Source organism: Littorina saxatilis, linkage group LG4, assembly GCF_037325665.1.
Source record: "Littorina saxatilis isolate snail1 linkage group LG4, US_GU_Lsax_2.0, whole genome shotgun sequence".
Classification (NCBI taxonomy): Eukaryota; Metazoa; Mollusca; class Gastropoda; order Littorinimorpha; family Littorinidae; genus Littorina; species Littorina saxatilis.
Window position 1 is genome coordinate 15720314 of NC_090248.1, and position 22690 is coordinate 15743003.

At 44.3% G+C, this 22690-nt stretch overlaps 1 protein-coding gene across 1 annotated transcript in view; it reads right to left on the minus strand.

The window, feature by feature from the left end:
• Window positions 1–2530: 2530 nt before the first annotated feature.
• Window positions 2531–22690, minus strand: part of LOC138964091 (leukotriene A-4 hydrolase-like) — a 116702-nt gene continuing 96542 nt past the window's right edge. Inside the window, exons 12-15 of the mRNA XM_070335979.1 lie at window positions 17056–17132; window positions 7794–8030; window positions 7379–7483; window positions 2531–5794 (exon numbers count right to left, since the gene is read on the minus strand). Of these exons, the coding sequence (XP_070192080.1) occupies window positions 5671–5794; window positions 7379–7483; window positions 7794–8030; window positions 17056–17132 (543 nt within the window). The 3' untranslated portion in view covers window positions 2531–5670. The remainder of the gene's footprint in view (window positions 5795–7378; window positions 7484–7793; window positions 8031–17055; window positions 17133–22690) is intronic.

Consider the following 22690-nt stretch of genomic DNA (forward strand, 5'->3'; position numbering starts at 1 on the left):
ATAAAAAGATACAGTAAAACCTGCCACTAACGACCTTGAAAATGTCCAGAGAAATTGGTCGTTAAAAGGATGGGTTTTTATGACTCAGCTTTTAAATCTTTCGTAATGCAGAGGTTCGTGCCACATAGCATAGCAGATGACAGCCTTGTAATAGTATGGTGTTATGTGTTTATATTCGGAGGCTATTGTAGGGTCACACTCTCAGCCACATCAGTATAACATCAGACGAATGTCTATCACTAAGTTTATTCATAAAAGTATAGAGCATAAGATATAAGCAGCATACAGTAACAGAGCTGAGCACAGAGTGAAACTCATTAGCATAAGGATACTGTGCTGGAAGAAGCTTAGGGTGCACAATGTACTCTTATTCTAATTGATGATACCAGACCGTGGGAAGAGGTCTGAGAGATAACAGTCAGGAGAGGCTGGGTGGTGGCACAGTTGATAATACTACAAGCCTAACCGGATGTAGTCGCGCGCACGCACTGCTTCCACTTCCGAGTGAGCTTACGGGTTGGACAGTGCCTGCGGGCGTGAACAATTTATATTTAACTTTAGAAATGTCATTTTATGTTGTTATTTACATGTGATTATGTTCGACTGTGTGAGTGAACGTCTTGTGTTGTCGAGTGAATGCGGACAGAATGAGAGAGTTTCATATTCTTATGTATGTAAATTTATTCTAGTCGTGGAATAAATTTAATTGCCATGTTCTTCTGTGTTGCGTTTGATTTAATGGGAATTTGAGGATAGAACTTCGTCACAGAGAAGGCAACTTCTTTTTGAATGGTTTCTGTCACAGCTTTCTCTCCTGTTGCGGATAGACTCTTAGTCTTTAATTATTGACTGAATCTGGGTTTTACCCCCTCCAAAACTTTTTGCAATTCCATTGGGGGGGGCGTGCGTGTGTTGGATAATAAAGTACTTTGACACTCACTGGTAACAAGGTTAAAAGTAATTGTTGATCCTTGCTTGGAAGAAGGTCGTCGGAAAAAGGAGGGTGTCGCCATTCAGAGGTTATTACCTTCTTAACCTTGTTCTGAATTTGTAGTTGTTCAGGTTGTTTTAGTTATGAAAATCACAGTAGTGCAAGCGTAACAAGGGCAACTGACTTGGACAAAAAACACAAATGCCAACAACTGCACAAAGTCCACCTTGCCTGGATCACACACACACACACCACCACCACCACCCTCGTCTCGATTCCCCGTCTATGTAGGTATAACCAACTGTTTTTTCAAATTCTTCATGCATTGATTTTTTTAAATCGGCACTCTAAAACAATCTTTGTGAAGTTGAAATTCATTCAAATAAAGAGAAATTACGGCTGCTGTGTATTTTATTTTTTAAACACAGGTAGTGCACCACGAAAATTCTGTATGATGCTAGATATGGCTTTCCCGATCTAACGTATGAAAGAACCTATTTTTATTCAGCGAATAAAGACATTTTCTGGATTACAGTGGTTTAATTGTTTTTAAATCCACTTGATGAACATTGTTGCAAAAAAAACCTCGAACATCTTTGACGGCATGAGTTTACGTAGGCATTTGATAGAAAAATAGTTGGTGACTGAGATCGTTCAAAATGGCTGCGAAGTAGCGAGGTTGATGTGTTTCATCTGCATTTTGGAGTCTTTCGCACACTCTGGTGCTAATGTAAGTGATCAGAACGGTGAGATTAATGATAGAACCACCAAGAAATCATATTTTCAGCAGGGGGCACACCATTTTTCTAGTCTTGATGATCATGAGTATTTTTTTAAGAAAAGATATTCAACAAAAAAAGGCTACGAATTCTTCAAAATTGCGGTGCACCTCGAGGCCGATGTTCTTTAATCGTAGGTTAGTTGTTAACACCAAAAACAACACAAAAGACACGTTCGAACTGCCTGACTGCACAAGGTGAAAGCATGTTATTTTGTCTCCCCGTTAGTCTGTACCGATTTTCCGCGAGAGTGACCTTTCCTTAGCTTGACTATGTCTACTTTCAGTTGGCAGTCAACTGCATAAACACCAGTGCTTTGTGTTTCCATATCTTTGTTTTTGATATCAATATAATGCATTTTAGTGGAAAGCAAAGGAAGAAAGCACAAATAAATTATAATGAAGAAGTTAGGGTATGTGATTTTGTGTGTGTGTTGTCTGTATATTCTGAACGCTCTTTTCGTGTCTGCGCATGTTTTCTTCATTTTTGCACGTGTGATCTTTTCTGTTCAAGTAGCCCAAAATAGCCCTGTGGAAGTGGTGTCACATTCTAAGTGAACATGTTAAGATTTATTCAATGTGACGACGAACCTCCCATCGATTTAATTGTGAGATTTGCCAGTCGTCCATGCCAATGTGATTCTAAAAGCTCCTCCTAGTTGTCAACAAAGAACCAGATAGATGGACAGACTGAGGGGGTAGCAAAGAAAACCAGGAAGTGCCCTGCCCTTAATTGGCCCAGGGACGTAAAGGGACAAATCACACAAGCATAACAAATATATGCAAGCAAACTACACACACTCCCAAAGACAAGATTGATGTTATTTTATGTAATCCATTTATTAAACTAGCACACATATTTTTCCTAGACAAGAAAAGAATTTTCACAGGATGATGCCTCAATACATATACAATCCATCCTATTCATTGAAACCAAATCAGTTCATGCAAAATTGTATATAAATTCTTGCCCTTTTTCTGTTTTCTGCAGCTCTATTTGTTTTATATTTCCAAATCAACTCTCTCTATCTTTTTCTCAACCTTATTTTCTGTGATTTTAATTTCAGGCCTGCAAACAGATCATTAGTGATTTTCCAACTTGACTACTGCAGTACACTGGCTAGTACCACAGAGTGATTATATCAATTGAAGCAAACTGCTAGGCCATGATCAGCTTACACACACACACACATAATTCATAACAAGTTATTTTTAAAAACATCAACATTTTGCCATATGATCACATTATTTTTGCTGCCTGTGAATCAAAACGAGACGCCTTAAATTGTAATTGAGCATACTGTCAATCAATTTAAACCTTAGAGACTGAAACAATGAGAAAAAGAGAGAAAGTACACACATTACACAACGGATACACAGATTGTTTGTTTGCATTTCTGCCTGCTTGCTTTAACGCAGTAATTATGCACTTGATGACACCGCTGAAACTATAAGTAGCCACCGAAGCCAACAGAGCAAGCGCAGCAAGCGCAATTAGACTGGCTGAATAATAATACTCCAGAATGATTGGCACCTGCGCTCATTATGTTTATTTCTGGTAGCTAAGTTTACAGAATTTCCTTGATGAAAAAAACCCTCTTTATATGTTAAAAACGGGGGCGGGGACATAGCTCAGTTGGTAGCGCGCTGGATTTGTATTCAGTTGGCCGCTGTCAGCGTGAGTTCAAACCCACGTTCGGCGGAAATTTATTTCTCTGAGTCAACTTTGTGTGCAGACTCTCTTCGGTGTCCGAACACCCCCCGTGTACACTACATTGGGGTGTGCACGTTAAAGATCCCACGATTGACAAAAGGGTCTTTCCTGGCAAAATTGCTTAGGCACAGTTAATAATTGTCTACCTATACCCGTGTGACTTGGAATAATAGGCCGTGAAAGGTAAATATGCGCCGAAATGGCTGCAATCTACTGGCCATATAAAATTTCATCTCACACGGCATCATTGCAGAGCGCCTAGAACTGTACCCACGGAATATGCGCGATATAAGCGTCCTATTGATTGATTGAAAAACATAAGCGATCCTTACTCACCCCTCAAGAATGTGTGCCTTTGAAGGCTTTTTCAGGACAAACATAGAAAAAGCAACACAAAACAAAAAGGAAAAGCAAAACAGAAACATGAGAGGGAAAATAATTATGTAATGCTTGACATATACTGTAAGGGACAGACTCAAGTAAACCTGCAGTAAACTGTGAGGGGTTGCACAGGAATTATTCCCCCCTCTGCTTCTTTCTCTCTGTAAACTTGTAGGGCTAGTTATTTTTTGGTAACTTACCCAACAACCAAAATCACTTACCCTACAACGGGCCTGAATCCTCGATAGCTCATGGGTAGAGACTGTACACATTGTGGATCTACTTTTTGCAACTCAAAAGTTCAGAACACTCTAATGTACAAAATATACATTTCTGGAGCAAACAATACGACCATACCGCATTTAAACCAGCAACTACAGGCTTGAACACATGAATCTGAATATAAAATCCATGAGTTTGGTTGTTTTGTGAATTCAGATCTGCGGCCGTGCACAATCGTTTATCACTAGCAAGATTCCAAGGAAAAGTAACTCTCATACGTCACAGTCTAGCGACACGAGTAGTTCCCCTTCCAGATTTCGGCTGCATCGACAAGACTGCAATCCGACGGTCAGTTTTCAACAATATTTCATTTTATAAACAGATCACACGCAATCAATTGCAAACATTTAATCAACCTAAAGAACATGCAGCGGTTTCATACACTATTTTGCCCCAGAAAACTGAACTTCATACAGTTTTTAACGTTGGAACACGGGTGTAAAACTTCGTCTGCTAGTCACATTCGAGGAAAGAACATTTCCTGAGCGATACCAAAACATGAACAGAACACACACTATCAGCCTTTACCGCCACAGCAGAATGACAACATAACTGTGTACTTGATTTTAGTTCAAAACATGGAAACTGACAAGAAGTGTTAACAGAATTGAATCATTTGCACGGAACTATACAACCGCGCATTAATCGATCGCCTGCGCAGGTCGACTGGTTGGGTGAATATGATTCGATCAAACTTTCGTACAAAAACTCCTCTTTTCTTTGAATAACTGAAGAAAGGAGGAATAAAGAGGTTACATACCTCGTCTCAGTGATTATCAAAAATAATGGTCTCAGTTCGCGGTCATGAAAAAGCTCGCTGAAGCTCGCATTTTTCATGATCCGCAAACTTCGACCATTATTTTTTATAATCACTGAGACTCGGCATGTAACCTCTACGTAACTGTACCTATTTTATCAAGTGTATTTCCATACCAACCTCCCCCATCCTATTTGTATCCGTATGTGTGTGAAGGAAGACATCAGCTAGCTCATGGCTTATACATGTACCAAACTTGCTTGGAATAATTTTGCCATGTACATGACAATTACTTCATTAGTTTTATTCAGTTAGGTCCCAAGTTACTAACTGCTGCCACCTAATAATTTTTCATTACAAAAGCTTTCTGGTAATCAAATCTTTAGATTCTCCTTCCTTATCAGAGATAACAGAAAGTATAATCAGATAGCTAATTAGATTATGCAGAGAGGCCTTTTTCAAGTGATTCAATGCATTTCGCACAATATTGAATAAGCACAGTATCAAAAGCTCAGGTTCTGAGGAAAACAACACTATCAAAATTAAGTCTACAAGTTCTGAATATAAATATATCATATAAAGCTTTAGAAGATAGTAACTGTCCTTATCAACTATCTGGCTAATCTAGATATCTGGGTAATCCGTCTCTTGAAGAATGGTTTCCCAAGGCTTATGGAACTATTTACCAGATTTTAAAATGACAAAAAAAGAAACACAGTAAGTTACAGAAACGATATTGTGGTTTTTGTAAGTGGTGTGGCTATACTGTGAGGTCAAACTTGTTTGAGCTGTGACTGGCTGGCTGCACTGCTTGTGGGCTGTGTGTGTCAATGTGCTGCAAGGTGAAGGTCCTTGGCCACCTCTTTAGCTGTGGTGCTGTGCATCTCCACACAGTGTTTCTTGAAGTTTTCAATGGCTGCCTCACGTGCTTCTTCCCACTGGTACAGGTCCCTGCAACAACAATCTTACCAACATCAACAGATCTGAGGGGTCCATTAGAGATTTATGAGGAATTCTTCCTCTTCTTAGGTTGGGGTTGAGGTGAAAACAATATGACTTGTTCAAGCTCTGCCCAGGTTACAAAAGGTTTCCACCAGACACATTTTTAATAGCATGTCAACCTATAGCTAAGCCAGATGTCACACTAGGCTTTAGATTAATCACATTCTTAAAGGCATACCCGCAACAACAACAAAACTGTCTCAAATCGATCCAAGAGCTGCACAGATCGGTTTGGTGTTTGGCATGATGTCATCACACACATGCAAGGAAGACCTTAAATTAAATATAAGGGCCTTTACTTCATCAAAGTTTAAACACAGTTTTTGGGTTATCTTTTTTCCCTCTTTTTTCTTCTTCTTCACCGCCCCGTCCCAGTATCCACTGCTCCATCCACATCTGAATTTCGTTCCGCTGCCAGACTTACCAATTTTACAGACGCTCCTGGGAGGGATGTCGGGTCGCTGCGGTGGGCTACCCTTTGAAGATGACACTGCACTGCTGCCGAGTCACTTCGACGGTGTTCAGTAGTGGTTCTGTCCCGAGCCAACGGACACAGTCCACTAGCTACTATGCCCCCTACTAATGACATTGACTGTAAAGTCTGAGTGAGCGTCCCCTCCAGAGAGCAGACCGCAACTACGTCCCTCCGTCGACCCCCCAGAATGGACGTCACACGTTGAAGACTGACAGCAGAACTACTTTTCAGGGAAGGAAGGAACAGGAACACAGAGACCAAGGTCACTATGAGAGCTCCGGGCATGAAGGGCCACAAGAGCTAGGACAATTTATAATTTTGGATGATTAATGAAATGAGGATGATTATAATGATGATGCTATGGATTTCGAATTTGGTTTGAGACTACGTGACAGGGCAGCACTCTACACTTACTTTCATAATATATCCTGGCATCAACCAGGCCCTAGAACTGCTGCACCTGCAGTGTTGGTCAGGTACACAGAACCTGAAGTGAATGACACTTGGCTGAGTGATCCCAGCCTTCCCATAGGAACCAATGCACTTCCACTCTGGGTAGGAGCCAGCCGTAGCTCGAAAAACCCACATGACTCTGATGGGATTGGAACCCACAACCTCCCGGCCCCCAGCCCGATGTGCCAACCACTGTATTTGGGTTATCTTAGCAGACTGTAAATTCTCCATGCAGTCTCTGCTTGGTTTTGCATCGTCATACATTTTTGCCCCTGACAGCAGTGAAACTTTCTTGCATTTGCTAGATTGCGGATTTAATAACCTAACTTTCTGTGGGTTTTGACGGCTAGACGCAAGAGTAACTGACAGCCCTGGACAAATATGACGGACACAATTGGGACTTTAGTGCCGAAGAATTTGCCGACAGAAGTTGTTTCCCTATTCACGTTCATTCAATTAATTAGCACATAATTATGGGAGCATTTTTAAGTAACTCTTTGCTTAGAGACCGTCCAGTTGTCCCTTGGACTTCTAAGGTCAAATTTGCCATAACATTTTCCAAAAAAGGTGTCAAATATATAGTATGTCTTCAAGTGCATCCTGACCTGTAGATAGGACGAACAAACTTCATCCGTCCTTGTTCTGTGACAAACTCCAGAGCCCTGGGAATGATGTCTTTCCATCTACTTTTCACACCTAAGCGCAACCATCTGCAAAATCACAGGCAAGACTCTTTCCATAAATCAAGGTAGTAATAATTTTCCTCATAACTTAATTGTAATTGAACTTACACAGTAAAGTTAATGATTTCAAAAGGATCTTATTTCAGAGATTATTCATGTCATAATATTTCCCAAGTACATTTACAGTAAAAGACCAGTTACAGAGATGGTCTAACTCAACTGTTTTGTGAAATGGTTAATGACTGGTCTATTTGAGGCCAGATGACAAATGGCTATAATTGATTCAAACAAACACTACAATGTACACTTGAAAACCTCTACCTTTTTATTGACAAACCTGAAGCAAATCTCTGAGTTCCTGATTGCACTGAGCTGATAAAGCGTGTCCATAGTCTGCAGCTTGGCAACTGTTACCACAGTCTCTGCCTGCAGCAAAAGAGCAATAAACTCTCGCTTCTGAAGGGCAGAGAACTGTTGAAGATCAGTGGCTGTGAAGGAGGACAGGTCTGTGTCAGCTGCCGTCAACCACTGTGAAGCCAGATCCTGGCAGGGCTTGGCCAGGCTACTATCAAACCTGCACAAACACAAGCCAAAAACAAAAATAAGAGGAACCTCCCCTAACGACCCCTTTACTTAGATTGACAAACATGCAAATACAGCAAGTTTTGTCTGATGAATTAACTTTTCCAAAAATATTAAGTTGATTGATGCAGTGGTTTGATTTTACGGAGTTCTGTAAGTATGAAAATATTGACTACATGCGCCATACCCGATTTTACTTAAACAAATATTGGTTGTGTTGCTTTACACATGTCCTACCACTTCAAATAACATGGCCTAAAACTTTGCATAGTGAACAGTTGGAAAGTTGAACTCCCACTTCCGAAAGAGGCCTGACCTTCCAGTGTTGCTGACTTCCTCCTCATGCATACGGACCCAGATGGAATCCACGTCCACTCTAATCCCTCTGGGCAGAGTTCACAAGCGCCCTTTCCAGGCTTCTCTGAACTCAGCATGGGATACGGCCTCTCAGGGGTGGAATGTTTCAGTCCCACTTCTCGGCTGGTTTTGGGAGACCACTCGACAATGGTTGGACACGCACTGGTTGACTCAGGGCTTCCCCATTTCTCTCCCTCCTCCGGAGATGCATCTTTTTTCGGACGCGTCTCAATTGGGTTGGGGCGCCCATCTTGACGGACGCACGACTTCGGGTCTTTGGACTCCGACTCAAAAGTTGTCTTACATCAACCTTCTCGAGCTAGAATCGGTTTTTCTGGGTTTTCTCAACTTCGTCTCCTCTCTTCAGGGCAAACATGTGTTAGTTCACACGGACAACACTACGGCTGCAGCGTATCTGAAAAAGCAGGGAGGTCGCGATCTCTAACCCTGTCCTGGCTGTCCACCAGGGCTTGCGAGATTCTTTCTTGGAGTTTTCACCACAAGATTGCGATCTCCGCAAAATATCTGCCCGGTCGTTTGAATGTTCTAGCCGACTCTCTCAGCCGGTCATCACAGGTCCTCCACTCGGAATGGACGATTTCTCTGGAGCTTCAGATCTCACGCTCGATCTTGTCCAGAAGGCGCACAGGAGCTCTACAGCTAGCTTCTGTGTATTCTTCTCACTGGTCATCTTGGACCCAGTGGTGTGGGGTTAACGGGGTAAATCCCGTCTCTCCCTGTTCTATGGAAGTGGCTAATCACCTTGCGTGGTTATCCTCCCAGGGCCGTTACGCGTCGACTCTGAGAGTCCGACGTTCTGCGATTTCAGTAACACTCAAACATCTTGGTGCTCCATTTCTTTAGGAGGCGTCATCGCTAGCGTTATAAAGGGTTCCGCTTCTTTGGCGGTTCTTCGATCCGGCAGGATTTCTGACGTTCTCAGAGCCGCTTACTGGACGTCTGACGACGTATTCTTGAACTACTACCTGCGGGTCATCTCCAGTACCCGCCAGGTTGGTAGCAGTTGCTTACCAGCAATGGCTGCCGCAGGCCAGAGACTTACTAGAAATTAACGTGAGTTTCCCGCCACCTTAAGTAGCAATCTGCTATATGTGAGTTGACGTAAGAATATGTTATTTAATCGAAAATTTCAAAAATAAATTTTCATTTAATTAATAGTTGAGTAAGTATATTAATTAAATGAAAATTTATTTTTGAAATTTTCGATTTTCATTCAGTAATGAGCATTTATAGAATCCATTTCTGGCCTCAGAAACGCCGGAGTGGTGACTTCGAGAGTATTCGGTCAAGGTCGCGAAAATTGGGGGAATCCTAACTAGTACGCATGCGTTTGTGAACGGTAAGCTTGCCACCAGAGAAACAAATCTCATCGAGAGTTCAAAAAGGTGAACGTTGAGCGCGCTGAAGTACTAACAGCGTTATTGCTGTTGTTTTTTGAATGGTTAAACGAAAGGGTCGGTTCAAACCTGTGATGATTGTCTTGGAATCGAATGAGTGCCAATGACAAATGACTTTGTTGGCCTGAATGTTAGGAGAAGAATAAATGATTATGTTGAACTTTTTTTTCTTCTTTTTTTGGGATCTCAGTTGCATGCAGGCAGCTTCGGAAGGAGGTGGCGCCGTAGATTTGGAACTAGCCGTCACACCTTCCGCAAAATACCTCGAGGTCACCTCAGCGGCTAAGTCTAGCGTAGCGTAAAGTTTGCTCGGGATGCGAAGTTGTGAATCAATCTCCGAAGAGTCGTCCACTTCCTCATCATCTTCTACACCTTCGTTAGCGTCGAAGGTATAGTTATCCGGCATAGAGCCGGAAGTCCAAATCCCGGAATGGTCATCGGCCGAAGCCGGAAATGACGGTCCCCTAGTACCGACGCCGCGTGCCGAAGCACTGTGCGGAGCCAGCAAGGAAGAGGTGCTACCGTAGCCCGGAACCGCTGAAGCGGAACCAGTGGTAGGCAATGGATACCCCCTTGCAACAGCGACCGAAAACGCCGAAGCGCTGTGAGCGGAAGCTGCGGCGTACTGCCCTTCACCAGCCGGAACAACCGTAGCGGAACCTGAAGTGAAGGACGGGGTACGGTTTACAGCAACCCCCAGAAACCCCGTAAGGTTGAAGCCGGAAGTTGCTGTAGTAGACCGGAACCACCGAAGCGGAACCAGTGGTAGCCAACGGATACCCCCGTGCAACAGCGACCAAAAACGCCGAAGCGCTGTGAGCGGAAGCTGCGGCGTACTGCCCTTCACCAGCCGGAACAACCGTAGCGGAACCTGAAGTGAAGGACGGGGTACGGTTTACAGCAACCCCCAGAAACCCCGTAAGGTTGAAGCCGGAAGTTGCTGTAGTAGACCGGAACCACCGAAGCGGAACCAGTGGTAGCCAACGGATACCCCCGTGCAACAACGACCAAAAACGCCGAAGCGCTGTGAGCGGAAGCTGCGGCGTACTGCCCTTCACCAGCCGGAACAACCGTAGCGGAACCGGAAGTGAAGGACGGGGTACCGTTTACAGCAATCCCCGGAACCTCATAAGGTTGAAGCCGGAAGTTGCTGTAGTAATTCTTCGTACATCCTGCACCACCGAAGCTGAACAGGAATCAGAAGATCGAAGACTGCCTACAACTTCAACAGCCACGACAGAGTCGCGCAAAGTATCCATTGCTGCCTGTCCCCCGAAGGACGGAACTGCCAAAGCAGAACCGGGGGCAAGCTGACACGCGTCGACCGCTTCTCCTGTCAGGATTCACATAGAACGCAAGACTAGGAGAAGGAGCCACCCACTGACCGTCCAGAACCGCCGGAGCGGAACCAGTGCCAATAGGATTTCAAGAAAAATCGTCCCCAGCGAGTGCCGTACACCGCAGATTCGAAAGATCTCGTGAACACCGCCCACAAACGCCGAGGCGTCAAGCGTAGGCAGTGCTAGTAGTCCAGTACTTTGCTATAAGTCCAGTGTACATTTCGGAGTTGAGAGAATTTCTCACTTGATTTGAGTCAAGGGGTACCCAGACATGAAAAATCACGGAGTTGATCGGGCACCACCCTGGTACATTTTGCGTAATGGCCGAATCCAAGATGGCCGCCATCGGCCGCATTGAAAATCCTAACTTTTGTGTTTTTGACAATATTTTCACTTGCAATACCTCTAATCCAAATGATTTTGATGTGTTGAGTTCATTTCTGGTATTATTTTGTTCATTTGGGGTCATCTTGGCCGAATCCAATATGGCCGCCACCGTCCGCAGTGAAAATCCTAACTTTTGTGTTTTTGACAATATATACACTTGTGACATATCTAATCCATCTGATTTTGGTGTGCTGAGTTCATTTCTGGTATTATTGTGTGAATTTGGGGTCATCTTGACCTTCCAATGTCAAGGTAATTTGACGCGCTGGTTGAATGTGGCGTGTTTGGACGTGGAGTGATCGAGTCGGCCTTGAATGGCAGCCATTATGTCCGAGCTCTCACTGGAATGCTGATTGTGGAGGACCTGATTCGGTCGCTCCAGTGGCAGATGTTCTGGCAACACAAAGAAGAAACTGCATATCCAGAGCTAGAGCAGGTGAAGGCTCTGCAAACTTCACTTGCTGCAAACATGCGTTGTCCTGAGGAGTTCGAGACCCTGAGTGGACAAGTTGAGAAGTTGTATCGGGACTTTGTGGAGTTTGAGAAGGAGTGTGAGGCCAAGTCTGAGCTCTGCCAATTCTTTGGTGTTTGGCTGCGGATGGTCGCCGTCATCAAAAACACTGTTGCCTCCGACAGAGAAGGAAATTGGGATCTACATGCAGCTAGTGTTGAGGACTCTATGCCGATCTTTGCAGAATTGGACTGAATCAATTATCGGCGTTACGGCTCGTGGTATCTTGAGCAAATCAAGGTGCTAGAGTTCACCCATCCTGAGCTCTATCGGCGATTCTCTATGGGCCAGTGGGTTGTTCAGGATCGTCCAGGTTCTGTGCTGTAGGAGGCGACATGAAGGTTGAGCAGACCATCCAGCGAGTGTCCAAGGGACCTGGAGGTCACTATGTAGTGGGAGCTACACGAAATGCCGGTTCTGTGGCAGAATTTGAACTCTTGTTCCACGAGATTGGGTGTATAACCAATCTCCTCAACCAGCTCACACAGAATGCCATCTTCGGCATGCTCTAAGCTCTACTCGCCGTGTCAAATTCAATCAGAATGTTGAGAAGCTGCTAGACTTTGTGATTGAGCGACAGAATCCTTACTCGGTGGTGGTTCAAGAACCCGTGCCACTGCATCACCTGTTGACCAAGCTGGCTGTTGACCGACAAGTGGCTGAGCGTCTTCTCAAGTGTCTCGAGAATGGCGAGCGGGTCTATCAGTCATACAGGCAGGAGGTGCTGGTCGAGAAGACCAAGAAAATGAGTGCAACCATATCAAAGAGGAAGCTGCCCCAGTTCAACGAACAGCCACAGAAAACAACAGCAACCATTCTCAAAGAAAAGAAGGATCTCTCATCCAAGGACGTTGCGGAGGCACAGAGAAGCATGGACATTGCAAAGGAGCGTGGCATGGACATCAAGCAGATACTTGATCACGATCTGCTGCCAGTGACTCCACTGTTTGATGGTGATCTTCCCGCTCACGCCAACAAGTCAACACTTGTTGTTGAAATTGAATCTCAACTGGACCTCACTCAATGGAATCTGACGTCTCTTCTTCCCACTCATGTTGTGGTGGACTTCATGTCAAAGATGCGACAGATGCCGCTAGCAGAATTTTCTACCCTCGGGGATGTAGTCACTGCAGTCATCACATCAGCCACAAGCCTCTGCCATGAGTCGGACTACATTCACCTGGTGCTAGATTCATACATTGAATTTTCCCTGAAAGAAGGAGAGCGCATGAGGCGAACTAATGTGACGCCTATTGACATTATTGGCATGAACGCAAACACACCCATCCCTCGGCAGCTTGATAAGTTTTGGGCATCCGAGAAGAACAAACGGAATCTTCAGCTGCTGGTTCGAGATATGGTGAGCAATCGAGCTGAAGGAAATCCTGTCATCCTCGCCAGCTCTGTCGTCTCTGATGAGGTGCTTCCAGCCAAAGCAACTGGCGGTGAAGAAATCTCGGACCTGCACAGCTGGATTGAAGAGGCAGACGCCAGACTGGTGGTACATGTGGAGTGAGCCGTTTGTGTCAAACAGTGCAAGAGAGTTGTAGTATGTTCCAACGACACGGACACGTTCGCTCTACTGCTTCACTACACCCCTCAGTTCCAAGCGCTGGGGTTGAAGGAAATCTGGCAGCAGTACAGTACAGGTGAGAAGCGGCGTATGCTTCCACTGCACCTACAAGCAGTTTCTAAGCTTGGAGCACCGCTGGCCAAGTGTGTGATCAAAGCACACATACTGACTGGAGATGACTGTATGAGTAAGGTTGGAACGAAGCACGCTGCTATAGCCACTGACCCTGTACGGTATCTGATGAACTTTGGAGAGACAGACAGCTTGTCAGAGCAAGATGAAGCTCTGGCAGAAAAGTACCTTGTACGTGTCTGGGTGGGTGTAAGATCAAAAACAACAGCGGAAACGTTCCACCAGCTCAGAGTGGAGTACTACAGCAGTGCCAAAGCTGGAATCGACTCTCTCTCCCACCCACAAGCAATGTCATCAGAGGCCACATCCGCAGAGCAGCCTTTCTGGTGTACAAAGCATGCCATCTGCTTGGGGCGACCAGTCAACAACGTGAGGACAACCTAGAACCACTAGAACATGGGTGGGAGCAACATTTTGGCACCCTGTTGCCATCTAAATGCATGAAGCCCCTGCCACCCACTTTGCTCACAATATGCAAATGTGCAGGCAAGTGTGACACACAACGGTGTGGGTGCTGTTCTGCTGGAGTTTCCTGCGTCACATTCTGCCATGGAAAAGCAGATAATTCTCCATGTTCCAATCAGTGAGGGAAAGAGACACTTGCAGTTACATTGAGAATGTATGTTGCATACTGGATAACTTTTCTGTTCGTGTTGGAATGTGTCATTGACCACACAAAACAGAAACAAAGTGAAAAAGCAGCAAAGACAGTTTTAGTTGAATAGGTAAAAAGGGTGTTTACTTGTGAATTCAAGATCAGAATGACTTATACCTTTAACAGTGAATCATACTGTGAAAATGCATGTCAGAACTAATAACATTGTGTATAGGAGCCCAGTTGTTACTGCCAGAATATCGCCTGGTTACGTTCAAGACTGTCGGTATAAGAAAATTACCTTGACATTGGAAGGTCAAGATGACCCCAAATTCACACAATAATACCAGAAATGAACTCAGCACACCAAAATCAGATGGATTAGATATGTCACAAGTGTATATATTGTCAAAAACACAAAAGTTAGGATTTTCACTGCGGACGGTGGCGGCCATATTGGATTCGGCCAAGATGACCCCAAATGAACAAAATAATACCAGAAATGAACTCAACACATCAAAATCATTTGGATTAGAGGTATTGCAAGTGAAAATATTGTCAAAAACACAAAAGTTAGGATTTTCAATGCGGCCGATGGCGGCCATCTTGGATTCGGCCATTACGCAAAATGTACCAGGGTGGTGCCCGATCAACTCCGTGATTTTTCATGTCTGGGTACCCCTTGACTCAAATCAAGTGAGAAATTCTCTCAACTCCGAAATGTACACAGGACTTTTAAACAAGTACAGGACTATAGTTGCCGTACCATCCCGGCAACAGGATTACGAGAAAACCCATCCTGAGCGAGTGCTGTAACACCGCAAAGACAAAAGATGCCGTGAACACCGCCCACAAACGCCAAAGCGTCAAGCGTAGGCGGTGCTATGCTACCGTAGCCCGGAACCGCCGAAGCGGAACCAGTGGTAGCCAACAGATACCCCCGTACAACAGCGACCGAAACGCCGAAGCGCTATGAGCGGAAGCTGCGGCGTACAGCCCTTCACCAGCCGGAACACACGTAGCGGAGCCGGAAGTGAAGGACAGGGTACCCTCTACAGCAACCGCCATGAACCCCGTAAGGTTGAGTCCGGAAGTTGCTGTAGGCATTCTTCGCACATCCTGCCCCGCCGAAGTGGAACCGGAATTGGAAGAACGAAGCTTGTCAACAACTTCAACAGCCACGACAGAGTCGCGCGAAGTATCCATTGCTGCCTGTCCCCCGAAGGACGGAACCGCCGAAGCAGAACCGGGGGCAAGCTGACAACCATCACCTCTTCCCCTGCCAGGATTCGCGTAGAACGCAAGGCTAGGAGAAGAAGCCACCTGCTGACGGTCCGGAACCGCTGGAGCGGAACCAGTGCCAACAGGATTTCGAGAAAACCCATACTGAGCGAGTGCTGTAACACCGCAAAGCAGAGAGATCCCGTGAACACCGCCCACAAACGCCGAGGCGTCAAGCGTAGGCGGTGCTAGTTGACCGTACCTTCCCGAAAAACCGGGAGAGCAAGTCGACGTACCTGACTGAAAAGTACCAACGTCGGCGGGCGTGATGGTAGAAGACGGCCTAAGTCTGGAGAGCGACGAAGCGTCACCAATGCCGGGAGGCAAGGAGGCCGTGGTAGCAAGCCACAACCCGCTCGAAAGCAAGCATGTCCCTCATCAGTTCCTTGAAGGAAGAAAACAGAGAAAACAAAATCTCTACCGAGATACGTTCTGGTTCTCCTGCAACTCAGGGACAGGAGAAAGTACGGGAGACAAAACATGCGTGGAGTCAATCTCGACTCGCACGGCCTGCTATTTTCTGGATTAAAAACGTTCACCACCGATGGTAATGAAACATCGGAGGGAATCAGATAGCGCCAGGGGATTCTGTACACATCCGTGTACGGTATTTTCCAAGTCAGAGAAAAAGTTTGAAAAACGAAGTATCCCCACGGCAAAGCCGCGCAAGGTGAAGAAACCTTAACCTTTGCATGAGATTTAGCCTTAGACTTGGCCTGAACTTAGCTGAACTGCCCGGCAGAGAACTAACAACAGATACCTGCTTGGCAGCGCTTCTGCTCTTATCCGCCATTATGAAATGTAAACAAACCCCGTGAATAACGGAGAGAAAAATTTCACAACTGGCACAGCTAAAATAAAATGAAAAATAGATAGAAACGGGAACAATCTCACCAACAGGTAGCAAGAAAGCCACAAGAGAACCGTAGGGTCAATGGCCTTCCTCTACAGGAGACCATATAGGCTGAAAAAGCCTAACAGTAGTACTCAGCACGTCTTGTTCACACGTGTTGAAGAAGGGGAAATGAATATACCGGTAGTCTATCCCGCGCATGTGCGGGCTTCCGGTAAGGGGAGGTAACTACCATTACCTTGACAACAAGACTTTGTTTTTGTTTGAGAGTTATCTCCCCCTGTTACCAGGGTCAGTACTTCAATGTCTGAGCACCAAGCTGAAGTTAATTGCTATAATTATATGTGAGTTGACGTAAGAATATATTATTTAATTTCATTTTACAAAGGTTTTATTGTTAAAGATGATAAGCCGAACTGCACAATCTAAGGAGATAAGCACATTCCTGTGAAGGGAAACCAGGACAGTGCAAATTGAATACCTTGCATTTCTGTCATGATTTTTCCCCTACCCCACAAAAACAAAATAGGCGAGCAAAAAGATGGGACAAAAATTAAGAGTTTTACTAACTGTGGCTGAACGTTAGGCATTCCTTCAGCAAAAAACCAAGTGTTCCAATCCACTGCTTGCAACTTGCGCTGGTCCTCCTGGAAAGACAATGCACACTGTAAAGCACCACAGATCTGTCCAGGCTCTACATGGGATACATTTGCTGTGTGTTCAAGTGGAAGGGTCTGCACAGATCTATGGCGCTTAAAGGCCCAGTCTGCCTCAAATGGTTTACACAACGATTTAAATCTTCTCACGAAAAAAGCAGTTCTAACCTTATGGAACACACTTACAACAGCATTTAATAGCATCAGTTCATTTGAATAGCTATTTAGCTTGCGTAAACCACACACCAGATTTCGTGGTTTTACCCCTGAGCCAACATGAACCTGTGTGATCCACTTTTCTTTTTTTTACAATTCAGTCGTCAGTTCGTGATTTTAATGCGACTCGCTGTATCTGCAATAGCACGTTATTGTGTACCTCTGAATCTAAAATGCAACAAACGACTGCGAGTCACACGAACTTATCGGCGGCGATTGGCTTCAAAGACATTAAGCGCTATGCAGAAAATTTGTCTGCTTCGGAAACACGACCTTGCGTGACCAGCTTCCGGGCTCCCTTTTTTCAAACTTTCAAAATTTCGAATTGTACTGATCTTGTCTTGATGAAAAAAGAATTCTTTTATGATTTAAGAATGTTTGTGTAACATTAGTTGTCAATTTCTTATTTAGATTTTAAAAGTTAGTTCTAGCGCCAAAACGAGGCGTCCGATTGTGTGACATCATTATAACACAGCGTATACCATCTAGAAATCTACGATGCCTAAAATGTGCAAATGTCTCACTCAGGAGCTAGGTACTCAACTTGAATCAAAGGCAAAACGCTGCCAACTGCCTGATATGGGCAGGTGTAACATGTTTCGGAATGAAAATGTGCAAGGGAATACCTCTTTCTTTCCCGCTGAAGTCACCACCATAAATGTCCTGTCTTTAACTCTTACCAGTTCGCTCCCTTACCCATCGTAAGCAAGCTTACGATGCCCCGCCCCCTGTAGTTTTCCACTGACCAATTATCTAATTATCGAGAAAAAAATTGGTTATTTTACATTGGATGGGTCGGACAGTGAATAAACTCATTTATCCCATGACCTGCCTCTTTGTCTCTGTTAGCTGAGGAGGTGATTATTCTGAATTATCCATCGCAACCATATGGATTACCCATCACAACCGAGTTTCGATCTCAACTGTCATTGGTCATTGTCTTTGATTTCAGAGTACAATTGAATAATTTATAGAGGTCATCTGCATATTCAGAGTTTACAGATGGACTACTTTTTTCAATATACGACTGAAATACTTTATGGTGTCAAAGTCAATATCACGTATAGGTACAGGCCTACATGTGTCAATATTGAGAAAATAAAAAACGCTCGCGCTGGACCCGAGTACTCTTCAGACATTCACACACACACACACACACACACACACACACACACACACACACACACTCTCTCTCCCTCACTCCCTCCCTCTCTCTTTCTTACACACACACACACACACACACACACACACACACACACGAGTACAGACTCATGCACGCACACACACACACACACACACACACACACACACACACACACACACACACACACACACACACACACACAAACACACACACACACAAACAGTAACACTAACACATGTGCACAAAATGAACACACACACACACACACCGCGCGAGAGAAAAAGACTACAGGGAGGCATTGACGTCAAAGACTTTCGACCGTGACGTAATTACGTCACTATTCTTGGTTTACGGTACCATTCGGCGGCATTGCTACGAGTATGCCATAGTCTTGGTTGGCCGAGACCTTGCACCGTTCTATGAGCCGAACCGCAGTTCTATCCCACCGCGAATTCTGCCCGCCGTTAAGAGTCGTTTTTGTGATTTATTTCGCATTTAGGTCCCAGGTAACATTATGAAGTTTTAATACGATCAATCGGACCTATTATCAAGTTAGTGTATCAACTTTTGAATGAACTGCGCCCAGTAGTTTCCCAGCAATAAGCTGTTAAGTCGAGACACATAGACAGACAGACAGACACACAATTAAAGTCTGCTGGACCCTTGTACTAGCGTACTCGGGGATAAAGAATACTTCATACGATACGCACATTCTGCATGGATTTAAAGAGCGGAGTCGAGATATTTCGCTGGCTGAAGCGACTGCATGGTCAAAGGCATGTTCAACGAGTATCGTGAGTGGGATCAAGGGACGATACTCCCTAATTTTTACACAGACACCCATCTACACAGAACCGTGAGAGAGAGAGAGAGAGAGAGAGAGAGAGAGAGAGAGAGAGAGAGAGAGAGAGAGAGAGAGAGAGAGAGAGAGAGAGAGAGAGAGAGAGAGAGAGAGAGAGAGAGAGAGCAATCAAAACACCCCAGTCACCTGGTAGTTCGAAAACTCAATCTGAAACTGACATCGATTGTCAAAGGCATGCCTGCGGTGCATAACTCTGGAAAAGTTGTCGTAGCTGGGAACCCGTTCAGATCCATTCCAACGCCAAAAACATTATCAGAAGAGTCACCATGAAGTCAAATCAAACGTTAGGTTTTCTCATTTGGTTATTTGCTTTGGATTTAAGTGTATTGCTTCGATTGATAGCTGAATCTGCTTGCAACCGTGCTGTTCAAGACTGTTCGAACTGTCGTCTGCTAGACGGGCTTGTGTGAATCAGAGTCGAGTAAACTGCGGGGTTCAGCGACAAATGAGGGAGTGGCATCAAAATGAAAAGAAGAAGAAGACGAAAAGAAGTTGGAGATACAGTTAAGATATACAGGGGAGTCCAGCTATAACGAACCTGGGTATAACGAAATCCCGCTTTTAACGAACTGCCATTGATTTCCCGGCAGACAGCCTTCTATTTCTTACTTGTTACTTTCCGGCTACAACGAACCTTTTGAACTCATTTGCATAACGAACCCCTCTTATAACAAACACGTTTTCATCGCCCCAGAGTCGTTTTGTCTCTAAAAGTCACAAGGCTACAACGAACTGATGTCAATAACTGTCTCCAAAGACAAAAATACACAAACACAAGTGCACATCGCGTGATGAGCGAACTCTGAACAAACAGCAAGAGGTGAACGGAACAGCCACCGCCGCTGTGTTTTCACTATTCCAATCAGCTGCTAAGCTATGACTGTGCTCTAAAAAGTCACAAGGCTACAACGATCTGCGATGTGGGTGTGAGGCGAGATCAAAGGCAGGTCCATTGTGATAGCTGGGTGGCCTTGTTTATAGACACTGTGACCTTCTTCCCAGGGGTCATTGACCCAGTTTTAGCTGAGGTGGTTCCCCTTTATGAGAGAGGAAACACTTCCTGCACCCGGGTCACTCCCGGGTCAGTGACCGAGTTTAACCTATGGGGAGTTAAACCTATGGGGCGGTCTCTTTGATGTCTTGAGAGGAAACTTGGCCAGGGTAGTACATGCACCAGAACTGGTGGACACCATGAAATCGGAGATTGATCAGAATGTACATATGTACATGCTTTTACACGACTTTTTAAATTTTACTTCTAAAATTGTGACAGTAAAGTGAACATTTGAACTATGCCTCCATGGATTATATTATGAAGCTGTTGAAAACATGCAGAGATTGTACTCTCCAAGGAAAGATCGATGGGACGATCATTTGAAGGTGAGTGGGAAAACTTGTCTTAACCTTTTAACTACCATACCGCCCGATACCGCCCGTCTTCCGCCATTGCCGCCATTCCCATACCGCCCGATACCGCCCCTCGCCGGTGTAGCGTCTGTTTCGGTTGTTTGCGGTTGTTGTGCGCGAGCAGTAGTAATAAGACGGTTGCAAATGCATTGTGGGATTGTCTCACTTCCGCCTTGTTTTTTCCCCATGTGCTTTCGATCTCTGTGAGAGTTACAATCGATCTTTTTTCACCAAATTTGTTGGGCGCTTGGTGCCGACATGACAGTGATCCTGATTTCATGACTATGCTGGATTATCTCCACGAAAATAGACATCAATTAGAAGATTCTGGCTTCGACATCAGCATTTCTGTGAACACTGCTGATCTGACCTACTTTGATTGTTCAATGAATATCAACAAGTGACAGCGAAACGGATGATATACCGGAGCAACAAGTAAGCGTAATTTTTCAACTTTATTGACAGGTCAACAGGTAGATAAATCATGATAACACTGCGACATACATACCACCAAGAAGAAGAACACATACTCTTTGAAGTTTGATCCCTATCCAATAACATACCAATTTTTTTTATCAATCTGACAAAGAGAAACTGAGTAATAATAATTTAAACACGCATACCCGTTTTTGACCGTCTCTGCTCAAAATAACTTGGGAGCTGAGGGAGTCTACACAACAATAAACTTGGTAGTTAAAAGGTTAAGGCCATTTAGGGTTGAAAACTCTCCAGCGAATTACTGATATAACGAACTAAAATGTATCTCCCTTGAGATTCGTTGTACCCGGACTCCACTGTATGGGGAAGAGAAGAGGATGTGAGGTGTTAGATGTTGCCAACCTTAAGTGTTCAAACTCAAGACCAGGACAAAGTAGAAAGCGAGTGTACCGCGACCGACTCTCAGTGCCGACATACAACTTCCAAGCTTTATTGCTTAACGTCTACAACAGGCGAAGTATTGAAGCTTTAGCTCACCTAAACCCGGCGACTGAATATGTAAGTGATCCACGTGTGAAAACCGAAACAGAACAGCGCGATGACAGCCAACATTTCTATCCCCGACTGACAAACAGTAACACTGCATGCGAACTGACTTGGGTCAACGATCAAACCAGCACGGCCCGAACTGAATTTGTTGCGCTGCCATTATCGTGCGCACTTCTGGTAAAAATATAAACCCGGTATGCCGAATTGAGTATAACGAAAGCCGATGTCAAATATACACAGGGATATTTTAAAATGACTTTCAAAATGTAAAAGCAGATAGCAGACCTTTTTATAAGCAATATGAATAACTGAATGTCCACATACAAGTCGAATGACGCCGTCCATTATGCTGACAAATGGGAACTAGCTTTGCGCATGAATTCATTGACATAAATTTCGACTGCGGAGGCTTTTGGCAAGCTGAAAACAGGCACGGGCAGGTTTTAGTGGAAAAAGTAAGTGTTTTTAATGAAAACGCCGGAGTAATGGGATAAATAGCTTACACACCTCGTCTTGAATATCTTGCATATTTTCCCTCAGGTCGATTTTCAGGTATTACCTCGCCAAAGGCTCGGTAATACCTGAAAATCGACCCTCGGGGAAAATATGCAAGATAATCAGAACTCGGAGTGTGTAACCTATATATGTTAGACATACTTTATGACAGAAACAAGCTGGGTTTTTGTTATAAGTTAGTTATAGGAATGCATTATTACGCACACAAAAAAAAAGTCTGTTAACGGTAACATAGGCCCAAAAAATAGGGTCGGTAGGTCGGGACTTTTTTTCTTTCTTTTTTTTCCCCCAAAAAACATATTTTTAAGTTATTTTGCCAAAAAACGAAGACTTTTTTTTTTTTTTTTTTCCCCAAAAACCATATTTTTAAGTTATTTTGCCAAAAAAACAGATTTTTTCTTTTTTTTTTCTTTTCCC